The sequence below is a fragment of the Plectrocnemia conspersa genome, unplaced genomic scaffold, assembly GCF_051122295.1.
Source record: "Plectrocnemia conspersa isolate PC_06_02 unplaced genomic scaffold, ASM5112229v1 ptg000001l, whole genome shotgun sequence".
NCBI classification, from domain to species: domain Eukaryota; kingdom Metazoa; phylum Arthropoda; class Insecta; order Trichoptera; family Polycentropodidae; genus Plectrocnemia; species Plectrocnemia conspersa.
Genome location: NW_028277165.1, coordinates 4,645,001 through 4,670,593, shown reverse-complemented (window position 1 = coordinate 4,670,593; position 25,593 = coordinate 4,645,001). Strand labels below are relative to the sequence as shown.

General features: G+C 32.6%; 2 protein-coding genes across 6 annotated transcripts; both read right to left on the bottom strand.

Moving 5' to 3' along the window:
• Positions 1-2,473: 2,473 nt before the first annotated feature.
• Positions 2,474-5,725, bottom strand: LOC148238527 (solute carrier family 35 member G1). The gene is made up of 2 exons (XM_088191585.1): positions 5,610-5,725; positions 2,474-5,519 (listed from the first exon to the last, which is right to left on the bottom strand). The coding sequence occupies exon 2, from the start codon at positions 5,498-5,500 to the stop codon at positions 4,472-4,474; it is 1,029 nt and encodes a 342-aa protein (XP_088047711.1). The 5' UTR covers positions 5,501-5,519; positions 5,610-5,725; the 3' UTR covers positions 2,474-4,471.
• A 1,486-nt stretch (positions 5,726-7,211) lies between these two features.
• Positions 7,212-21,466, bottom strand: sno (Protein strawberry notch). Of its 5 annotated transcripts, XR_015811380.1 has the most exons (22): positions 21,281-21,466; positions 20,762-20,867; positions 18,750-18,851; positions 18,585-18,683; positions 17,022-17,153; positions 15,388-15,566; positions 15,247-15,325; positions 14,965-15,174; positions 14,721-14,896; positions 14,482-14,646; positions 14,021-14,416; positions 13,524-13,956; positions 13,239-13,451; positions 12,799-13,172; positions 12,529-12,719; positions 12,379-12,455; positions 11,946-12,307; positions 11,600-11,854; positions 11,339-11,526; positions 8,750-8,933; positions 8,347-8,685; positions 7,212-7,763 (listed from the first exon to the last, which is right to left on the bottom strand). XR_015811380.1 is itself a non-coding variant. In XM_088197505.1 (21 exons), the coding sequence occupies exons 1-21, from the start codon at positions 21,281-21,283 to the stop codon at positions 8,434-8,436; spliced, it is 4,176 nt and encodes a 1,391-aa protein (XP_088053631.1). In that variant the 5' UTR covers positions 21,284-21,466; the 3' UTR covers positions 7,212-8,433. The 5 variants fall into 5 exon arrangements, 3 of the variants coding, with proteins under 3 accessions (XP_088053631.1, XP_088053622.1, XP_088053644.1); XR_015811381.1 differs by lacking the exon at positions 17,022-17,153; XM_088197505.1 differs by having other exon boundaries at positions 7,212-8,685.
• Between the last annotated feature and the right edge of the window lie 4,127 nt (positions 21,467-25,593).

The following is a 25,593-nucleotide window of genomic DNA, read 5'->3' as shown; positions in this document are numbered from 1 at the left end:
GCGCGCTCGCGAACCTTCGCGCCCAAAGAACGTTCGCGAGCGCGCGCCTTACGTAAATCCTTTGTTACGCCGTTCGCGAACGCGACTAATTTCACATTTTAATTTCATTCAAAAGCTTTATATTATTTTACCTAATGCCCGTATTAATATTTTATTTTTTTAATAACTAACAATTTTACTAATATATTCGTTTACATAAATTACATCGTAATTCACAAGAAAATCGCTCCTTCTCTACTAGGATTTTTGCTTAGTCTATAGCCGCCTTTTTAATAACATATAATAAAATAATAATTTTGTTTTCATTCTTATGAAAATATTTCGTAGTTTGTATTATTATTTGCTTGAAAAGTAAAAGAATGTAACGCGAGTAATTATGTAAATATCTTTGCATGTATGAATTTGCAATCGCCATGTAGAATATTTAGACCGTTCAGTTAGTTCTGCGATATTGTGATTAATAAATTATTATCATTATCTTTATGGAATTTGATGTAAGAACCGCATGACTTAAAATTACACCAAATAGCCACTTTTTGGGTATGTAATGCTCTCTCGTAAAACACAAACAATAGGCGGAAATTTTGCTTATTAACATACCCAGAGAGGTGGAAATGTGCCTCGTCAGAGAAGATTTTCTTAGAAAAACTAGTATCAATTTCCTGCTGCTCCAACACCCAATCTGCGTAAATTATTTGCTGTCCATGCTCTCTAATCTTCGGTTCTTGTGTTGTCTGAATTGTATACGCGTGTAGATGCAAAATATGCCAAAGGAAGCCATAAGAAAAGCCCAAAAGCACGAACGCTGACGAATTGACATATCCACCTCTTCAGCTACACTTACACTTACAGCAGCAATATTTTCGACTGAACGGGCGCTGGGATGATGCACAGGCTTCACACTATCTCAGACACTACCAATATTTTTTTTAAATTACTCCATTGAGAATTGTTTACTTAGTAGGACGATGAAATTTATTATAATTTTCCCGTAAATTTTGCTACACAGTTCACGCAAAATTATTATTTTTGTAGAACAATTGTATTGCGTTGAGCGGTGATTAGTCGATCTTTTTCATAAATGTGTTGTTGCAAACTAACATTTGACACTTTAAACACGCGTGATTATTGGCAGCTGTCTGATTTGCTAACAATGCTGCTAGCATAGGGTTGAATCGTCATGTAGCATGCGATTTACGAATATCTAATGAAATAACGACAATTACTGATTCTTACTTAAAGGGCTCTATTTAACAAGGAATTATTTTCAGAGATTTAGCATATCAATAAATACTTTTTTCCATATAACTAATTGTTTATGCATTACAATAATAATAAATGTATTTTATAATTGATCATTTAAATTGACCTTATTTTTAAGCATTTAAAGTTTTGTGGAGAGGGGCCTATGATGTTTGTACAAAAACGGCCAGCCTCTTACGTGCAGATCTTTTCTCCGCCGATTATAAAAAAAGTATTTTAATAAGCAATTAGTCATTTATCAAAAATAGTAAATGTATATTTTTAACTAACATGTTTCTTAAATTGTGTGGATGGAATTTGATAAATTAATTTTTAGTATATCTGTGTAAATTATCCATTCTATAAATGTATGTAAATATTTTTCGAATACAAGGTATACCAGTTTTTAAAATATTTTTTATCCCAACATAATACAGCGTTTCAAAAAAGTCAGCGACTCACCGGTGAGTGGCTGATTCACTTTACACGCAAATGTCTCACCAGTGACTGAGAACCTAGTTATTTATTTTTATTCAAAAGAAATACTGGCGTGTAAAGTAAAGTAAAGCAGGCGATTCACCAATAAGTCACTGGCGTTTAAAAATATAATATTGCGAATTAAAACATGTTACTTAATATCAATAGCCCGTGTCAAATATTGGGGAGAAGAGACATAAACACACACGGGGCGTTTTTTTTACGCAGAGTGTATTGAATGTAAACAGAAACTAGTTTTTCACGCGTGTCTCTATCTTTACTCCTTAATATCAAACGACATTTTAGACAATATAATTATGTATGACTAACGACGTTTTAGCTTTTCGGTATAAAGAACTCAATATTCTACTACTTTTTTTCTATTAGCAATCATGAAGCTTATCAGCGGTACCATTGTAATCGAGAAACAAGTTACATATTTATGTATTTTAGATCAGATATACAAAACATAGAATACATTTCTTTTAATATTTTTTAATTTGAGAGTACTTACAGTTTTTTACAACATAGTTAAATTTGCATCATGGAAATTAGGTTTAGAAAGAAACTACCAAAGACATCTATCGATATATGATAGATTACATATATAATAAAAGCTTCTAATTTCTAGATTTATTTTAATTTCAATGTTGTAACTAGTTGCAATGTATTAGGTTTAATCTTGCCAAGTTACAGTAATAGATTTATTTGCTTGATTTTGTAAAAAACTATAGGTAAGATAGAAAAAACACAATAGTGGCATAATTATTTATTTTAAAATTTACATACGAGATCAGGTATAAGTAACAAAAATCATGAAATAAATCGCTATGTGTAATTTATTAATACAAATTAAAAACATGAATGTAACATAAATAATACTCTACATAAAATCTAAAATAAATATAGCAATACGCAACTAAATAAAATTGCTCATAGAAAAAAATATTTAACAGTCTATCAAAAATTTCGTTTGTCGACCATCATCTCATTATATCAAACATCCATTTAATTAACAATTTCTTTAAAACTCGTATGATAAAATATATCATAGTATACAACAAGCGTTTAATATCGTGATGAGTACTCGTTAAAAATTAACATTATTTAAAGCTGAAATTTATAATTAAATCAATCTACGATATATCTCACAAACCGAGACTTATGTATTTTTAAAAATTAATTTATAATAACAATTGTAAATATGTATATTTTTTTGTATATTTCCATACCATAAGGCGATAAAAAATAATATAAAAACTCTTATTGTTAGTCACACTGAGTAAATCACACACATTATTCATAATATGTGTGTATTTTTATTTAAATCTAAAATAATTTTCATTAAGTTATACTAAAATACTTGTGTAAATTGTCATTTTGAATACATCTAACGAAAGTTTAAAACGTAACGATAGTTGCAATAAGACTTATAGATGATGGATCGGTTAGTGCTATGTACTAAGTTAATACAAATATGTATAACGATATATTATTGTGAATTATCAGTGAATCAAATAAATTATTATGCTAATATTTGGCATTATATAGTAGTTTGGTTAATATTTATAGCAATCGTAAACGGATTACAGACAAATATTATAAAGCACTTTAAAATAAATTTTATTATAGCGATTTCAAGTCCCACTCCATAATGTTTTATGCATTTAATAATAAAAAAATCAATAAAACTCTAGTGTATTTAAGGATCTGACCATTATTAACGAGTAAAACTATTCATTGTTCTTACAACCTACACGAAACCTTGGAATTATATAAACCATAGTTTAAAAACCCACCTATTGTACGGGAAGTAATATAATTAAATCCTTCGATTGCTAGAAAAATAAGACTAGGAAAAAATCACATCAGTTATGACTCAGGAGGAACAAAATCCTGCAAACATACATATAAAAAAGTATATTCCAATGTTGTTGATAGCTATGAATACCTTGGAATCTTGATAATACGCATTAATGATTATAACAGCCACGACAAGTAGTCATTGCTGCTAACTCGTCGTACGAAATTGCTAACGGTTCAGGAAGTTGAACCTTTAGCAATGCTGACAAATGCTCACTTGATATCTTTTATAGACGGAATATACAATCTGTTATTTTCGTATGAAACGTCGCCTCTTGAGTTTACTGTATAAAAATGACACACTTATATTTTGAGTAGAATATCGTCAGTTTGGAAGAAGATGGTAACAACTCAAAAATAAAATATTTTTAGATTTTTATATGAAAACACTTGAAATAATTAATATTTTTATGTTTTAGGGAGTTGATTGTTATAATTTATATATAAATTGAAAATAGTGATTGTGACAGTCTGTTTTTATAAAGAATCAATGCATTATTTGTCTTACATTTGTAAATGCAAGTGGAAATTAAAAATTCAGCATGAAGAATACCATTATTAAAGAATATTTATGATACAAGCAGTGCTATCAAATTCATCCTTGTTAAATTGTAGTTAAAAAATATAGCAATTTATATCTAACTAAAAAAATCGGCTATTTCATGTGCAACAACTTAATAGAAGTAATTTATAACTGAGATGAGTAGCAATAACGTATTGATATTTAAAAACTAAGTAGTTAAATTCGCAGACATGAAATTTTATATCCAATTATTCTGAAAATCCATTAATTTTGTGCTGCACCTGTCTTCTTCCATATTGGCGATATGTTACGAAATGACTAGATCTTAATAAATTAAATAACAACATATAATCATATATTACAAATTCATCTCGCCAAAACGCCCAGTGAGGTTTTCATGACGGAATTTTCAGGAAGAGAGATCGCCCATTTCCTCAATCCGACTAAAAGAACCGACGATAACACGAGGATAGCGCCGAGTATAGAGTACTTATTTGGTATTTCGTTAAAGAACATGACTTGCCAAATGAAAGCGAACACTATATCGGCAGATCTCGCTATCGCTATAGGACCGGCTTGTTCTATCTGTAAAGACATTGTGAGCAAAATCTGACCGCTGAAACTGAATAGAGCTAGGCATAAAACGAGCAATCTATCCATTCCGCATTGAGGCAGACATAGTCCACCTATTAACCATGTCACGAACAACGTTTGAACGAGAGCGAAACATCCAAAATTAACCATTATTACTGAAAAATGTAATCCTTTCAGAGCTCTCAAAATAATATAGACATTAGCACCGAATAAAGTCGATCCAAATGCAGCGACTGCTCCCCAGACGTTAGTTTTACTAGCGTGTTCTTCGTGATCGCCGAATATAACGGGTGGACAAGTTATCAAAACGACGCCTATCAAAGTCAATATGATAGATAATACGTTAAATATACCGCACGGCTCTTTAAGAAATATTTTGGCAAAAATCGATACAAAAACAGGTACTGAAAATACAATGACAGACGCGTCGGCGAGCGGCATGTGTCTGAAAGCGTAAAAGCTCAACATTAATCCGGACGTTCCGACGAACGATCTGAATATGAGCATCGTACGCCTGCCTTTAGGAAAGACCGGTTCTCCTTTCCAAATGACGACAGGTATCGTCGGTAAAAGGACGCCGACAAATCGAAACGCTGCTAGTTCCATGGGATCTACGTTGACTAGGCCCTTGACTATAACTGAACATAAAGAGAAAAAGAGAGACGATAGAGTAGCCAACATCAATCCCAAAAAAGGACATCTTTTCAGCAAAGGTCGCTTGTTCTCGTAAAGGTTAATGTCCGCTCCGTCGCGTCCGGTTGATAATTCAACGAGATGCTGTAACTCCAAATGTTCAGGCATCTTCGATTTTTTGGTTTCGCTGGAAACGAAAACAATAGTTATTGTTAAATAATTTATGCGATACAACGGGAAAATTATGCTGCAAAGAGGGAATGATAAAATGTATCACCTTCAGTTATGTTTCATGGTCAGGCTGTTGAAATGAGGCGTGGGTGTATTCCCCAACGTGATAAATCCGATCCCAACATGACAACCGTCATTGACAAATCATTTTTTTAATTTCGACTATAACAAATCTATTTACGGCCATTAAAATCTAAAATGTTTTTTACTATCCAAAATGCGTAATATAAACAACAAAGCAAAAAAATCAATTATTAATAGAAATCTAAAAATATTATAATAATTTAAGAGTTTGTAGATCAAAAACTTTAAGAAATTAATATAAAATAAAAAATCTGTTTCTCCCCCCTTAAATTAAAAAAAATTAAATATTAATGAAACTATGATAAAATAACTAAAATGCGGTCGACACACCATCGCAGAGCGGCATTATCCAATAAGTGACTTAAGATAGAAAATGCTTCCCACCCCCTTCCTCCCTTTAATTGGGATTTTTATCAAAAACACATTTATATTATGGAAATATGTCAAGTTAGCCTTTTTTACACACATTGAAACTTTGGGAAGGCAGCTATCCTAAGGCTAGTGCTCTTGCATCACTATTATGTGTCTTCGCTCCTTTCAAATAATGGGCTCTCTAGAAATCCTTATTCGTCGTTGGGCTCTTCGGCTTCTCTCATCTTTTTCTTTCTTGGATATAATGCACGATGCAAATTCTTGCCAAGCTGACCACACATTTTTGTCTCTGAGCATGGAGGGGACCATGTTCTCTGGCTACAATTGTTGTTCGCCTAGAGTTTCTTTAAAATTTTTTCTTCCCGCATTCCATGCTGGGAATCTGATGACCATGTCGGCAGCGTCGTCCATGTCGCAATGATGGCACCCAGGAGTGGTTTCCTTACCTATCCTATATAGGTTAAAGCCGAAACAACCGTATCCTGTGTGTCTCTTTGACTCCAGGCTTTCAGATTCACGATGAATCTGCGCATTCAATGCTCTTTGACTGATGCATCCCACCGTTCTTGCCACTGATCATGATCAACTTTTCGACTTCTTCCTTTCTTCGCGCATTGTAAATTGCTTGTTTCTCAAAAGCAAGCAGGTCGATGGGTAGAATTCCAGATATAGCTAAGATCGCACTCTCGACACGTTTCTCCGTTGAGCTCTGGCCAGCATGAGCTTCATTCTTTCCACCCTCATGGAGTCAGCCCATACGGGAGCTCTATATAAGAAAATTAAGTGGACCACAGCCTGTTCATAAATCCACACTGATACTGAATTTTTATTAAATTAAGGCTAGATTAAGTCTCACAATCAATTTAAGCAAATGGTTTTTAAAACTATTAAAATCTGCATCGAGTTCATACAAGGTTGTAGTTCAAGCATAAAATAATATATCTTTTTTTTTATTATTTTTATTGATACTTTGAATATTTACAAAGGTTCATTATCGATTACTAGTAAGTGTACCGCTTAAAACGTACGTAGTATATAGTATAAAAAAGTATATTTTTAGAGTTTATTAGAATAATCAGTAGTATACAGTTTTACACATATAAAATGCACAAAAGTTTCACCAAAAGTAAAAGGTATACATAAAATTTCATAGTCGTAATCTAGAGATAAGAAATAAATAAAAGAAAATATTAACAAAAACGACAGTTTATTGTAAAAAAAACTTAAATTAAAATTCTCATACATTGCATTTCATCGTCTCGAACATACACACTGATCAGGGTTGTAAACAAATTCATTTAAATAAAAAAATAAGGATTAATATTACACCACGAGAAAGAACTAAACGTTTTCCGTCGTACTTAATAAAATAACATATTGTGTGTCGTCACATAGTTCACGCATTGTATTGCAACGGACAAAACATAAAATCACAGCTGATTGTTTAATAGAATAACATAAAGCGACAAGTTTTAACATAATTTCGATGTACATTTAAAGAATCTGAAATAAACATGTCATTACGGTGCTTCGTTTCATATTAAATCACTACGATACGAACTCCTTAAAAATATTTTACATATTGATACGTTCAATATACCGACAAACTATTTTCAATAGTTAGAAATACCCTGATAAATTGTGTTTTTACAGTATTACATACCACATGCCGTGTCACGTCTTATCTGAACAGATCTGACGACAATTTCTGAATTTGTCAAACGATGGTCCCAATACCGACTTACTAAAAAAAAAAACGGTTTCAGCAGTCCAAAAATGTACACAAAAATTGGCATGTCAAATTATGAAACGATAACGAAAGTACAGTTTAAATTATACACGTAAAGGTTATTAATTACGTGAAACTAGAAAGATAATTTCTACGAAAACATAAATATCACATATTATCGAGTAAATTATATAATTAAATAATCATACTCAACTAATCATTAACGGGACGTTAAAAAACTATTTTATGTACAATTTCAACTATACATTCTTACGTTAAATCATAACAGAGATTACGATCTGCTCTAAAACATATTTACATATGCGCACACTTCTACAACAAACCAAAATAGAGACCGTGTGGTTCGTCTTTAAGTAACAGCTGCACGCAATCGTCGATACTCCACATCAATAAGATTAATCACTATACTAACATTGTATTTCATAACTCGATTTGGTATTGTGCAAGGTTGTTGAAAAAAAAATACAACAGAGATCTATTTCATTACAACTGTGCAACGTTAAGCTATAAGTCTATCAATAATAATAACTATTACAATACCTGGTCTAACATTAAATAATGATAAAAACATCCTTACGTAAAGACGCATTTTAAATAATAATCAAGGAACTTTTCATCTCATCACTGTAACGTCCCGGAATGACGTGCACTACACATTGAATGTTTATTTCTTAATCTCGCAATCGAACGTTTCCTCGTCCACTTTTTCAGCGTCAGCAGACAACGCCTCTTTTAAAGGCTCAACGCAATTTTTGGGTATGAGCGTGCCGACAATTTTGAGACCCTCTGTCGTTTTAAGACGTATCACTTGCATCTTGTTGAGGGAAGATCTAGTGCTCAGCACGTTTTCGACTCTTGCCCAAACGGATAACACGGACCCCGATAATACGTGGTAACTTCTCCGCCGTAAACCAACCTAAATTAATAAATAGCCATTAGGACCTAATGGTTAAAATATAATTGTAAATAAATATAAATACCTCGCAATCGATACCCATTGAAACGTTTCTACAATTAGATCGCCAATATGCGTGAGAGCAAGTGGTGACACTGGATTCGTATTGATTGGTCCATGGATGCTCAGCTTCCGTCGAGGATGATTTCTTGTATTTCTTTTCTATTTCGGCTAATGATTCGTTTCTAATTTGTAATCCAGTATTTGGTCTGTAAGAGAGAAATCGGTTAATCTTGTGCTAAATAATGAGTTGGTAATTTACTTTATTGCAATTATCAGTTTATTCTTTTTTGATAATCACATTTTAGGAACAACGATGAACATTACAGTATCGATAATAGAAACGTAGATTGTGATTTTTTTTGTTGGTATTTCAGTGTTCTGAAATCGACACTTTTACCTGTTTTAAGCTATAATAATGCAGTGTAAAATGAAAGAAATGTGAATTTCGCGAATATGACTTATTAGTTAATTCCATGTAATTGCATATAATTGACTTATTTCTTTAACACTGATTTGTATGGTTTGGTAGATACAGGATTGTTTAGTTTTTGCCACTAAGATAACTATATGTGTTACAGTGAATGATTATCACCAGTGAAAATATAATTTTATTGACAGTAAAGTTCTCGCTAAACAGCCCATTTTTACAGATCACGCGGGAATAAAAAACGACCCGCCGGTTAAGTGTTAAGAGTAAAATGTCCCCAATTGGCATGAATGCCACCATAGCCATTGAACTCGTTACAAAAGTTTATGGGACAATTCTGACAGTAAACAGATGTCAGTTTTGGTTTCGACAATTCAAATCAGGCAACAGAGATATAAAAGACGCCCCTAAATCAGGATGATCCTTAAAATTTGTTGTAACTCTGTGGTGCGCGTAATTCTCGCGAAACAGTCCATCGTTACCCACCACGCAACAAAAAAAAAATGACCCGTTGATTAGGTGTTAAAGTGACAGTTGTGAACATCACCAGTCTTCAAGTGGCAGTTGTGAATGCCACCAGTGAATTTCGTTTCAAAAAATAGTTGTAGGGCGACACAAGTCAAGGTCAAAATTTTCAAACATATGGGCTGTGCATAAATACAGTTTTACTGATATTGACCAGTGAAATGATAAATCAATTATTTGATACATTTTAACTAGCTTTTAGTTAGTAAAATTATATTTATACTAGTGAAAAGATCACTTAACTGAAAAATACACATTCACTGTAACAGTTGCGAAACATCCATTTGCTGTACAAACCCAAACTTAACCTAAACGAAATAACCTAATGAAAATTCAAAAACTATAGTTAGTTGAAACTAATGAGGAAGCTGAAATTATAAAGTATTTGGTAACCGAGTACGATAAGACGAGTCTCTGGATTCAAATCCCACATAGACCTTGGTGTTTTAAAATTTCTATTGTGCCTGGGAGATCGGAATTGGTGAGTATTATATAAATATAATTATAATCAATCATCAAAGATAAAGTTTGGTGAAGGGTTAATAATGAACTACTTCAACTCATAGAGAATATCTTCAATAAAAAAAATCATACAGGTCTGATTTTTTTACTTGCCATATTTACTGTATTTGTTCATCATAAATATTTAAAATTATTTAAATTCAGACATGTCACATACAGGCGGCCCTCGACTTTCGCACAATTTGCTATTTCGCACATAAAAAAAAAACAATTTTTTAAAAAACGTTTTGATATCGGTGAATCTTTTGCTTCAATCGGACGTTCGTATGATACAAACAGGTCTACGATATGTTTAATTTTGCAAAATAAAAATATAATTAAAGAATACGTTCAAAATTGTGAAAAATAAAGATATATTTCCAAAAAAACAGCAAAAATAAAACATGGATGAAGTGGAAAATCTTTGTCATCGTAGATCGATGACCAACAGCAAAAAGATGTCCCTCTGAGTATTTCAATTATTCAAGCAAAAGCTCTTAGTTTGCACAAAAATTGGAAGGATAGATTAAAAAAATATTTTAACACGGTTTTTCAAACAAGTAACGGTTGGTTTTACAATTTTAAAATGAGGTATTCTTTTCATAATATTAAATTTACTGGAGAATCGGCTGATGCGGATAAAGATGCTGCAAAAGAATTTATTTCCTAATTATCCAAAATTATTGAAGATGTAGAATATTCCTCTAGCCAAATATTTAATGTAGATGAGACAGGTTTATTTTGGAAAACTCTTTAACAACGAAAAATATGAATGAAGCCTTCACACACCTTGACAAATTTTTAAATATTATGGAAGATTGTGATCCCAATGAAGAACGCATATCTCAAGTGCGTGGGGCGATCAATAATAACATAGCATGTTATAAAATACTATATGAAGAAAAGAAAAAGAATAGTGGAAAACAGTTGACTCTTGATAACTTTTCAAAGGAAACACCCGCAAACCCCACTTAAACGTGTCTCTTAAACGCCTCTTAAACATCTTATATTTACTTGATAAATATTTTAAAATACACACAATTTCAATTTTTTTTACTTCCCTTGACTTTCGTACATTCAACATTCGCACACATTTTCAGGAACCAATTATGTGCGAAAGTCGAGGGCCGCCTGTATAGCTTTATTAAATGGACTCACCTATAAATTTGATACATCTGATCCTTCTTTGAGACTTTTTCCATTTTCTTCAAAACAGGATTATCCAAAGCCACAGCCAAAATCGCAGTCTGTTTGCCGTTGCGAACTTGATGAGATAGATAAAATCCTTCCTTAGATCCCGTCAATTCTGCCCATTTTTCCACAGATTCTTGCCAACTCATGCCTCTCTAAAATATATAGTTTATTATAAGATGTTTTATATAAAACATGAATATTAATTAAATTAAATAAAAAAATTACCTCTACATGTAAGAGGTGAAGTTCTGTAGGAGCCACACCAGTTGCGTGCTTCCTCATGAATCTGACGCGCTTAATACGCTTCACACTCTCCCCGGCGGCTCCCAAATCCAGAATACCTAAATCAAACCGTCCAGACCGTCTCGCTTGGCCGATGATAGCTTGAAGAGTGTCAGTGAAATATTTGAACAGTCTATTCTGCAACTCCACCGGCATGCCCAAGATTCGATTCAAGAACTTCGATATATTATTGTAGTCCTAAATGGATCACACAAGTCACATTGTAATAAGGGTCTCGAAATGTGTATATCAATCGAGTGCTTACTTTATATGTCGGAAGATAACTTACTTTGTCTAGCGACACGTGTCCCGGCGAGACCTCATTATTGACGATCAGCCCAACGCCGACTAAGGCGCTCGCCACGTCTTGGAAGAAATTACCCTGGTAGTCCTGCGGCGGCGGAACGAGTGGTCTGTCGGTGTGCATTATGGCCTTCATTATCGCTTCCAGAGCGGTGCGTCCGTACTTGTTGTCAATGTTGAACTGGGATAGATCTCTGGTTTCAGTGGCGCGTCTATCACCGTGCGTCAGTGCACCCAGCGATTCCAATCTCTTGGCGACAGTGGAAGCGAATCTTCTCTCACCAGCCAAGTCAGATATGAGGAAAATGTACTCGGGTGCGTTCACTTGATTAGATCTATGTGTTCTACCTGGATTGTTATAGAAACGATTGATTAATACGTGAATTACAGAAATGACTGTAGTTTGGAACAATAATTACCAAATTGCTGTATAGCTCTATCTGCCGACCATGGAAGTTCTAGAGTAATGTGAACCCTCCGCCGCTGATTGTGCGCTCTGAAATAATAATATTATTAAAAGGATTTATTTTAAATATATTAATAAAAGTACTATGCAAACAAAATTATACCTTCGGTCACTTTGCAATGATATACCACTGCTAGCGGCTTCGGAAATAATTGCTACGTCTTTCTGCCCGTCCATGAACCTCTGCTTCTCAGTCAAATTGAGTGTTTCTAAAGGAACGTCGCTTTCAGATCGGCTCTCGTATAAGATTTGACCTTCTTCAGTCTGTATAACACGACCTTTTCTACCAGTCATCTGCAATACAAACACACAACAATAGGTTATTTATATTCTTCGCATTACTGTGCGATACCTCAAATATCAAGATGCTCACTTCAGCCACATTTTCAGGTCCACCTAATTCGTCGATCAGCTGATCTAATGTATTGGCAGGTAACTTTTCGCCTAGTTTTTCAATGGCTATTAACAGTTCTTCTTTCATAGCGCAAGCTTTCGCTATTGCGTCTTGGGGTGGAGCGTTTGGTTTTGGCGGACCGAGGTAAATGCCGTTGGTTCCGACAGGAGTCCCCGTAATACTTCCCGTCGGGGTACTCACTGTGATTTTGGCAGGGGGGGCGGCAGGGATATTTGGTTTACGTCCTAGCATTTCTTGTATTTTGTCTTGTGTCGATGGTGGCGGTTTCTTTTTTGGCGGTACGGTTTTTTTAGATTTTTTGGCTTTCTTCTTATTGCGATTTACCCAAGGATCTATAACAAATATTTGCTGGTGATATTCAATCTATTCATGCTTTTAATGATGTAGCATATACTAACCGTCATCACTATCGCTTCCACCGTAGAATGGATTGAAATCACTGCTTCTATCGCTACCGGAATCACGATCATTGGCACTGTCTGGGTCGTCTGAATCTGAGATGGCAATGGGCGAAGGGGATCTAGCTGGAGTGGGAGGTTCAGATTCCGACGACGACGAATATCTCCTTGGTTTTTTAACCGATCTTCCAGAAGAACGACTATTGTTCGGTGCTACAAAATATTACAATTATTTATAAAAACAAAAAATCTAGATACACATAATTAGATCTCAAGTATACATACAAGTCTTCCTTTTGTTAGCAGCATCTTGCCCGTTGTTATTTTTAACCGTATTATTAACTGATCCTTTCTTTGTATCTATTCCTAATATCCTCTGCACTCTATCTCTATCCGGCGCTGGGAAGTGCTTCTCCACAAGAGCTTGCATCACTCCTTTGGCAGTAGACACAAAGTCGTTCAATTCACCATCGTCTCTTTCGAGCTGTTCCAAAGTCCTAGCTTCTCCGGTACTTTGCAAACCGATCACGACGCATTTTCCACATTTCACAGCCTCTCGCGCCACGATCACAGCATGATTTACCTTAGCTGCTATACACAAATATTTGAAGAACCTTTGATGTGATGACCAAAATTGACCCCACATAGTTTTCTTCATTTTATTCTCAGCGTTCACAAGCTCGGCGGCTTCGTTAAACTTTTGCATGGCTAAAACCCACTATAAATAAAAAAAAATATAAGTAACTTAATACAACTCTATTTACTATAACAATATATCTTACCAGTTCCACAGATTTATCGTACATCTCCCTGAACTGCTTCGTAAGAGGCACTTCCTCGATTTTAAAGGTTACGCCGTGGAACGATAACTGTCTTGCGATGTACATTCCTCGTAGTTTCATATCCATAGCTACGATTTCCATGGCACCGACGCCTCTCTTTTCGACGGCGGATATGAAATCCATAAATGTGGGGAATGGCGTACCTTCACCCCACATGCCCAATCTGACCATGTACGCCATGTTGCGAGGCTCCGAAGCACCGGTAGCGGAAGCGTAAACGACACGCGCCTTAGGAAGTCTGTTCTGAAGTTCTAAAGCCGTTAGACCAGTTTTGGTCGGTTTCGAAGAACCAACGGGGCAAAGATTTTTTGCTTTGTGACACTCATCAAAAACGATCTAAAATTTATAAACCATCATAAAATATTCACACTAGTACTAATATATTTCTAAAAAGTACATACGCATCCATCGAAATCTTCTCCGCACCACTGAAGCAATTGCTTCAATCTCGTTTTGTATTTTCCAATGGACGATTGAGATTCGCCTATCAATGCAGAATACGTAGCGAATATGACGCCTTTTTTAACATTTCCATTTATTGGTGACGATATTTTGGCATATTTAAACTGAAAAAATCAATATGACATCATTAAAAAAATGACAAAAACTTTTAATTATGCCATTTTTACATTCAACCCACCTTATTTAGAGGATGGACTTCGATCTTATTTGCGCCGATATCTTTCAAATCCCTCTCAGCGTCATATTTCAAGTCGTTAGAAACAGATATCCAAATGGCTCGCTTCCGGCCCCTCAGATAGTTTTCAAAAATTATTCCAGCTATGGTACGACCTTTACCGACACCGGCACCATCACCTAAAATCAATCATTTGTTATTATTCACATTTCAACATTAGATGATTGCAGTGATATTGTAAACCTACCTATGAGAAATCCTGCTCGGGAGCCGTCCGGTAACAAATGAGTGTGCGCTTGAGCAGTGTAAACTACTGCCTCCAACTGTAAAGCGCTCAATCTACCAGAATTTATGGTATCGTCAGGTATCACAGTTTTGTAAAAGACATCCGTAGGCTCGACTGATGACAATGAAGCAGTCTCGACGACTGGATCAGGATGTTTCTTGCCCAATTTCACTATCAAACAATTGCCATAAGATTTACATCATTCACCATAAAATATATTATGTAAATTAAAATGTTAATTACGTTTTGAAGGCATATAATCAGCATAAGTTTCAGCGACGCCCATTTCTTCATCGTCCACTTCTTCCTCTTCGCCGACCATCTAAAAATTCAATAGATTAGCATTTAACATTGAATTTAAAACACTTGGTTGATGAGGTATACCTTATTTTCAGCCCAGAGTTGTTTGGAATTTAACATTCCTTGTCCCCATTGCATTGCCAGATGAGGGTTCATAGCACCGCCGCTCATATTTCCTCCGTAAATCGGCATCGGATTTAGGATCTGGTTTAAATTTTGCAATAAGTAAGGATTCATTCCCATTCCCATGCCGGCCATTTCCACTATAATGAAAATTATTAAAAATAGATTAGAGTATAATAATACACATAATATTATCAATTCATACAAATATAAAAACGACAGTGATGGCTCAGTCCAATTGATTAAAAGCGTTTATACAATAACAGCACACCGGTTTAAGACTTATTATCACTGACCTTTTCACACGTTTTTAATATTATGAAATTAATAAATAATTATTAGAGAAACTTATACAATAACCACTCCACAGTTCCAAAGAAGAACAAGTCAATCTATACTCTGTCCTTTATGCAAGGTTGAAAATTCACTGATCAAGTTTGAACAAACGTATACCTAATACACTTTCAAATTATTTCATGGTTTTATTGATGCTCATCAGGCGCGTACGGTGAGATAATTTCCCTTTGCGGAATGCACACCCTTATCTCTCACTCACTTTCGTCACTTAACACGCAAGCGAGCGAAAGGGAAAGTATCTCACCGTACGCACCTGATACTCATACCATACTGACAATTTTGGTGTTACTTTTTATGATCATAAAATATTTTTGTAAATTGCTTGACATTCAAAAAATATAAATTATACGAAGGTGAGTCAAACGAAAACATTAAAAGTGTGATAAATATTCAAAACATTATTGTCCTGTAAATCAGCAGCAGTGTTATATATAAGAGTGACTGATAGATAGCAGTACGAATCAGGCATGCAACATAAAGGCAAAGCAGTAGCTTAAAATAATCGTCACTCTTGTAACATACATCAAAAAGGAGCAGAGGTCTGCATTTCGTTTTAGTAAAAAATCCAAAATGGCGTAAGTTCTGTAGCACTCTTCTTGATCAAGCCAAGACACGCTAAATTGTGACATTAGCCCATTGCAGAAAGTCTTGTGAAAGAAAATCACCAGGTATATAATAAGTCATAGATCTGCACTCCACATCGCCATGAAAAATAATGTATTTTTGGATCTTTTTCATTACGATAATTTTTTTATTTAACTCACACCCTCCTGTATCTATATGTGTTCAAATATATAAAAAGTTATTACGATGATCGAGATAGTTTCATACTTCTAAGTATATTGGACAGTTACTTATTATTAAATTAATTAGTATACTCCTTTTGAACTGAAGTGAAATTCGACTTAAAAAAATGAGTACTTATTACTATGATTTAAATAAAAATTAGTAGAATAAAAATATAAATCATGCAGTATATAATGTTAGTATATAGTATAATAAATAAAAAAGATATCCTCATTCACTTAACAACCAAGAAACACTACCAAGTCTCAGATTCGAGTGCTCCGTTAAAATTAGTATAATTATAACCTTACGAGTGTGAAGTATAAATACGCAAAGTAAAAAAAATACAACAGCTACGATAGAAACGAAAGATAGTAAATTATTTTATTTATAATAGGCGAGATATTATTATGTAGGTGTATACGAATCGGCCTGGAAAACGTTGAACTCACTCTGCGCGAGGAGAGTTGCAGCGTTGAAGTTAGCTGCGTTCGACATTGGGGGCTGTGAGCCGGGTGGCGGCATATATCCCCCGTGCATGTTCAAGAACTGAGACATCCCTGGCACTCCGCCGCCCATTCCAGCTGCGTTATTTTATCATACTCATTTATAAAATTTTTGATTTTAAACAATCATCTCTTTTCTTTACAAATTACATTACGACTGTTCTTTATATTGGATCAAGGGCATAAAACAGTTATACGCAAATTAATAAAATATTGATGATGAATGGTACATGCATATTACAATAATATATAGACACAAAAACATCAATTTACTTATATCATCGGGAAACATCCGTTTTAAAAATATTATTAGTTTATGCTGACCCCCCAAGTATTACACATTTTTAGATTTGAATACTTTGTATCCAAATACATCTCTTTCACTTAAAAGTAATTAAATTTTGCATGAAAGCAGTAAACAAAGGATACTAATACAAAATAAATTAAAATGGAGTTATTTCTAAGCCAACAATATATAGATAACAAGTACAGTATTCATTGAATGTAACACATTTTTCTAAAATTCAACGAGTAGAGACTGTATAACATACATACATGAACACTTAGTTAATTGACCCATATTACAAATGGACATATAACATTAAACATGGATTAAAGAATAAACAAACATATCCCAAATGGTATCTTTATTAAAAAATGTTAACACTGTGTGGTCAAGTTGTAACTATTAAAACAAGCAGTAAGTTGACCAGACTATGTTGATATAATAGATCTATCAATTGCCGTTATACTTAGGTCTAAATATATGACTTACATTGTTTTAAAAATGCATAACAAAATAAAATCTCATGACTGATTTTCTATTTATATTTTCATGTTAAAAATGATTTAAATGAAGATATCAAGAAAAACATTATAGAAAGCAATGTATCTAAAGGCGTAATGGACTTCAAAGGCAAGTCTGATGAGTAAGTATAAGAAATAGAAAGTTACATAATTTTCAGTAAAAGTAATTTTTTTGAATTCATAAATTAAAGCTATACTTGTATCGATAATAAATTTTCCATTTTATTTACAACAATAACAATGAAGATTTGAGGATGTATAACTAATGAATATGGAGTTTGAACGTTACATTCGTGCGAACAAAAAGAAGGCTCACAAACGTGCCAAGATCAGGGGTTAATCTGATTATTTCCATAAATATCTGAAACGACTGTAAAGGTTGAAATAGTTCAAATACGAAGGTTTGTGCAAAATGTTAATTATCTGCTCGAACTCAAATACAAAAAAATTGAATCATTAATATATTTTAATGATGATCTAATTAAAAAATATTCGGAACGCATTAGAAACTAATGCACATGTGTATGTGTATCGTTATAACTGAACTTTGCTGACTATTTTTTAAGTATATTACCGATCTCTCATTTTCTGCATTCCAACTCATTTGAATATAACAAAATGTAATTGTGTACCACAAAGTGTTAACATCTTAAAATAAATAGTTCCATAGCAGCAAAATTGTATAACAGACACTAAATATACCTTGATTTTTGATTATCTCATAGCCAGGCATTATATTATTTTTGGTGACCAGACCAGGCTGTAGTTTTACGACGGTTTTGAACGGTGGTCCCATTGCACCTAAAATGTTGTTAATGTTTAGATTGTTGTTTTATGATACATTATATAAAATAAAATAAATCTTACCCATTGCTTTTGAAGAATTAGCATGGTGAATTATCATCGGCAGTTCCGGTTTTTTGGGCTTCTCTGGCAGACCAGCCGCAGCTGCCAACGTTTTACCGCCACCTAAGAATTTAGTGTGTTATTTTTGAATTATTAATATACATTATAACTGATAAAAATAATGGGTTTGAGTGGAGTTGAATTATTTATTTGTGACAAATCAAGCACTTCTTTGACACAATCTCTAATTTATGAAAGTCAGCTAATGGTCAGCATTTATAGTACATCCAGTTTATTTCAGATAATTACAAAAAATATACTTTCAGTCTAGTACCATATCAACAGCAATAACTTTTGCCTTAAGAAAAATACCAGGTTAGTTCTGAGAAAATCCCTCCCTCTGCCAGAGAAAATTAAAAAATACTGACTAAGGTGTCTTTTTTAAGTTTAAAAGATTGCATTTTCCAAAAGGACTACTTTTCCCAATGACTATAAATAAATCTCAGGGACAATCTTTTAAAGTTGCTGGAGTAAATTGTGACTAATTTGGTCTAGCTGTTAAATATGCAATGGTGAGGAGTTTAACAACTTTATATTTTTTTTCTGTGCACATTCATTTACATGAATTCGAAACTATACAAATCACAATATGAAGAATTTTTGTTCCTTTTTTTCATTTAGTTTCGTCTTATTGGACTGTTAATGCTGATAAAATATTTGTAAGGCCACAGTGCACGAAGCTATTGAAATATTTAAAGATACTGGACTAAATTGTGATAAATCTCGATCTGGTAGTCCTAGAATTACATCATAACAACAAGATCAGCATATAATAATTTGAAATAAACGAAGTAGAAGGTTTACAGCAACAGAAATTTGCTTACAGTGAAAGTGTTGCAAAAATATTAGTGTACACCGTTAAAGTCGATTAAGGGTAGCGAAAATTGAAGGATGTATTGTTGCCAAAACGCCTTTGTTACGACGATAAAATGTAAAGACTGCTATAAGTCATCAAAATTGGACACTTGAAGATCAGTGCAAAGTTTCATGGACTGATGAATCAAAATTTGAAATGTTTGGATCAAGTCGGAGAGTATTTGTTAGACGAACAGTCAACGAAAAAATGAGTACTAGCTGTATTGTGTTATAAAGCAAAGTGGGGGTTATGGCGTGGGGTTGTTTTTCAGCGGCGAGAGTTAAAAACCTCGTAAAAATGAACAGGATTAAATAAAAAATTTAAAGTAATTTAAGAGCAAGTGCTACCTATGGGTAGACATTTCAACAGGAAAGGTCTTATTTTCCAACAGGATAACAATCTCAAATACTACTAAATTATGCAGGTTTCTACAAATAAAAGAATGAATATTAAAACATATGATTTGGCCATACAAATTGCCAGATTTAAATCTAATTGAGCTTGATCAGAAAATTCGCCAACATTCATCAATTTCGCAAAAAGTTTTATGGGAACGACTACAGAACGAGCGGGTTAGCATATCAACCGATACATTGATACATTTAGCTATTAGAATGGCAAGAATCAAGCAGTGTTATTCAAAAGGTTTGAATTATTTTATGAAGAGGCAATTAAATGGCTTTTTTTAATATTGCATTTCAAAAATACTATTTTTAATTGTATATTTAAGTTTATTGATAAATATGTATTCGATCTTTTATATAATGTTTTTTTATAATTTTTATCCAAGTTATACAGGGAATATCAACAAAAAATAGTTTGGTCTTAAACTTTTGACCGGTGGTTTATATCACGATGATCAGATTTTTATTAAATATATATTGTATGCCTCTGCATGTCAACAGTCCATGATAATAACTTAAATATGATGCAGCAGAATTGTTTTTTAAGCTCCTAGCTTCGTAACTTCTGCGATAATAGAGCTTCTTGGTGAACAAATAGTTCTATAAAAATTCTGACATATTTTTTGTAGAACTATTCGTAAGGGATAGTGTAGGACAACAATCTTAAAAAAAGGTAATATTTGTCAGTAATATAAAAAAATGTATATATTTACCAGGAACTTCCAAGTTGTCGGGGTCGTCATCTTCGTCGAAGTCAGAGTCGTCGTCAGAAGCCGGCGGAGGACTGTCCTCGTCGTAGTTGTATTTATGTTTCTTAGGCTGAAAAAAATTGGAACATTGTCAAAAAGGTGCGCGAATTGCGTCGTCGAACGCAATCGTTAAAAATATTAGTCATCTTTGATTAGAAAAGGCGGGGGAGGATCGTCCGTCTTAATAATTAACGAGGGGCGCGACGCGCATCCGCCGACGCCTCGGTATCGATCCGCAAATCTCGAAGGTTCCCCGCCCGTCGCATAACCTCACTTTTTGACACATTTCGTGGTTATATTTTTGACAGGCGAAAATAATGCGAAAAAACGGCGATCGACTTATTTAAATTATTACACAGGCGAGGCTGACCTGCGTCAGGGGGCTCGAGGGCGCAACAAGACGCTCCGGGAGCGAAGGGGAGCGCCCCCCGAGAAAAACAAATAATAAAAAATATCAAAACAAAAAGGGCGACCGGCGCTCACCATGACTAGGCCGTTCGAGGGGCCTCGGCGGAGCTGAGGGGGCGACCGTGAGAGTCTCCGATGGCAGGGGCTCCCCGGGAAAGAGCTGGGTGGCGCGCGCGCTTTGAGGTGCGTCCGACGAACGACGATCACGGACGGCGAGCGTACGACCGCGACGCCATCTTGGTCGCTTCCAGTACACACTACACCCTGCTTACGAATTCTTTTCGCCTTGATGAAAATTAGATTTAAAATATTTATTTTATTAATAAATATTTTTACTTATAAAATCGTACAATTACGACTACTTATGAAATATTACACTTTTGAAATTCGCATATTTAAAATATTTTTTCTAATTTTTTTTTTTTTTTTTGTGAAACTAAATAATATATGTGTATGGCCGATTTTGTGAATATTATGACAACAAACGATTACGACTTTTTAATTTGTTTCTGATTTGCAAAAAAGTCCAATTGCCGTTACTCAAATGATTCGAGACCCAAGAGAAATAGATACTTAAAAAAATAAAATAATAATAACTAAGTATATTGTGCATCGCTGAAGTCGAGACTAAATATTAAATAAAAGTCTAAAAAAATAAAACAAATTGTTTATATAATATTCTCCATGAGCTTAAGTAGCTCATTACAGAGACATTATTATAACAAATATGTATGACCTTGCTCAATTTTAATTAATAATCACGTTCACCGGCCGACGCTAATCACGATATTCATCTGTGAGATAATAAAATTATAAGAAAATCTAATCTGTAATGAATGATCGTACATAAAATTTCATAACAATTACTAATTCCGATCTTCCAGAAACGATAGAAATTATAATAAGGTTCATATGGTATTCTAACCCAGGTCTTTCGGGTATTATTTATCGACTATTACAAGGCATCGTAGAAATATGCAAATAATAAAGCAGTGGCAAGTAAAAATAAAAACATATGATAGTTTTTCTACTAGAAATTTTCCATAATGGTTTAAAAATTTTAAATTCATTCGGGTTTAGGTTAGTTCATTTTTTATATAAATGTTGTAAGAGCCTCTTAAATAATATTTTTCCGTTCTAACCAAGTTGAAAAAAACATCCTTAATTAAAAATAAAAAGGGCTCTCGATGACAGTAAAATACAATAAAAATAGTGGTTATTTTTTAAATGTTTTTATTTGTATTAAAAATTAATTTTCTACCATATTTTAAAGTATTTTACTTGTTCTATTGTTTATAAGCAAACTATATTAATTGATACAATAATATAATATAAATAATAATAATTAAAGGTATAATAATTAAAACTATATGATAACAATATAATTTATTCAACGAAACATGTAAACTCAGCAAATTCGTATATTCATGGTTGAAGTATACAAGATTTTAGGTATAATTATTTATAATTAAAAATTATAAAAGTTTCCTCTAATTATTGATATATCTTCCAATGTGCTTAAACTAAAATAAACATTAAAGAAAGTCCTTTCAACAATAACTTGTGTTGTTAGTGCTCCTAAAACCACTATCGCAATTTTATATAAATGAGGATATGTATTGTTATTTTTCTCTCAAAATTCTAAAATAAGTTTTTTTCTTTCTAATCCATGAACATGGTTAAAGTTATTCAATATGAATTCAATGTCCACATCTGTAGATTATTTACTTCTTAAAAAAATCCTCTAAATTGTCTACTTTTTCATTGAATGTTTCACTAGATGATTGTACTTGTTTATTTATGACTGAAATTGATTTATTGCAAAATTATAATTTGTTATAATTTAGCTTGTATTTTTTGTGACTACATGCCTGAACATGAACCGAACCTAAATAACCCGATATTTTTTTGGTTCAGCTCTAGTTTTCGTTTCGACAAATATACCGGATATCCGGATCGAAGCTCTACATTTTTTTATGTAGTAGCCATTTAAAAGAAAATTAAAGTAAAAAATTATTTATTCCGTTTTTATAATAACCGGTTTATAATAAGTTGTGTAATAAATTCGGGCTGTGCTAATATATGTGTAATAAATTCGAGCTTTTCCTTCAAGTATAATATAGTTAAATTAATGTTTTTTTTTGTTAAGAACTCTCTAAAATCTTGGTCTTTTTCCGAATTATTAGAGTTATAGGAAGTAAAAAACATTTATTAAAAATGTACATATAATTATTTTAAAAACCAAATTCTTGACCAAAATATATGAAAAATATACAAAATACAACAGAAACATATCAAATTAAAATTCAATTAATAATTAAATTAAAATGCAAAGTGTGTATTTATACAACGTTCCTATAAATATTTTGTAAAATGTTTGTTTGTAAAATGTTTCGGAGAAACACCGATATGATACTGAAAAAAAATCGCAATTATATTGTATCTAGTCTTTTAGAAATACATTGGATGATTAAATAGTATTGTTGTATGCACAGTGCGATGATGGCAAGAGATAAAGAATGACTCAGAACATCAACGCGCATTTCATATCGACCTATACATTTTCACTCGCACCCACGCATATATGCACATAGTTATAATTATTATTATGATATAAATTAGTTTTCAATAATGAGCAAAAGTTTTGTATTATAATGTACTTTTCGACCACCGTGTTACAATCGTACCGCGCATGTTCCGTAATCGATTTGCAGGTTATGTAAGAATGTAACAAATGGAAGATTTTTAGTTCGTCGTTCCGCCGACAGGGATTTTATATTTTTCGAACAACGAGGCTATATTGCGTCTCTGTCGCTCTCGGGCAAATATAAGCGTAAAAATGAAACACAATATCGTCTCGAGTGAACTAAAACAGCGCGCTTTTGAGCCAATACCTTTTTACGTGCATAGAACGCTTTTTGGGAACGGGAGTAAAAAAATAAAATAAAATAACTTCAATTATACGAACAAATAAATTGAATGTATATTTTATTATACTATACTGCTTTATTTGATTTACATAAATGTATGTTTTTTTAATTAAATTAATATTTTTACTCTTTCAATGAAAATGTTGTTTTATTTTAAGTATTATATTACACATCCCTTTAATTATAATATTAATTTGTTTGAAATTATTAAATATATTTTTATTATTATTGTAACAATGTATTCAATTTTAATAATAATAAAAATCTATAAATAATATAAAATATTTATATTCTACGCATAATGTAACGAAGAAGTGCATAATAAATTAATGATTTATTTATCATAAATATTTGTATTAATACAACGATGATATAATTAAGAACAATTTTAAGTTTATTATTTTAAAATATATCCGGTTTTATAACTGAAACACAGATGTCAGACGCTATTAGGTATAGAAAAATATATAAAAAGTGCAGGGATCTGTTTTACCGTCACAATGAAAATCAATACTGCAAGTACGTAGTTTACAAAGATTTACATTTATTTTACAATTACTTTTAATTGTAATGGCAATGTTTATTGTTTTGTATAAAATATGTATGTAATATAGAAATATAAAAATATCAGATAAACATATTTATTTTAAAAATTATTCTAAGTTACATAATAAAAAAGTATAATTTATTTTTAAATTTAGTAGGAGAATCGATTTTTTTTATTTTTTTTGAAGCAAAACCTTTTTCCGTTTCGGTTCGATCGTCCGTGCTACAAAACTTAATTGCTTCCGATCGACCGTAAAATACAATTATGTTTACGATTTAAATATGCAATGATTAGAAAAAAGCTATTATATCCTTATTTACACGGATGATGAAATATATATTTTGATAATTAGATAAAATAAATATATTTTACAAATTTAATAAATTTATTACTTCATGGTTGAAAAGTTTTCAATAAGAATATGATTTTAAGCATTACGATAAGAACGCCCATACAAAAAATATTGATCATATCTGAATGATCTCACTTTCGAAAAATGCTTTGCATACTTTGGGAAATTCGAAGAAAACCAAATATGCACTTCTGTTGCGAAACACACTTTAAAAGGGAATTTAAGTTTATCATGCGGAATGCGGTTTAATTTTATTGTTGAGTTAAAAAAATATTTGTCGATAAGGATATGATGTTTTCATATGTTTATTTATATAAGATAAAACATGATTAATACACTCATTTACTATACACATAGATATACTATTAAAATTAAATATAATTTATATATACATTTATAAATGCGTACTATACATTTTTTTGTGCACAAAGATGGATTTTTAGTTGTTTTATAAATAATTATATTTTTTAAGTGGTTATCTGTATGTTTTAACATCGTAGTACTGAATTCATATTCTAGTGATTATGATTTGTGTACATGTGTAGATTAATACAAAGTA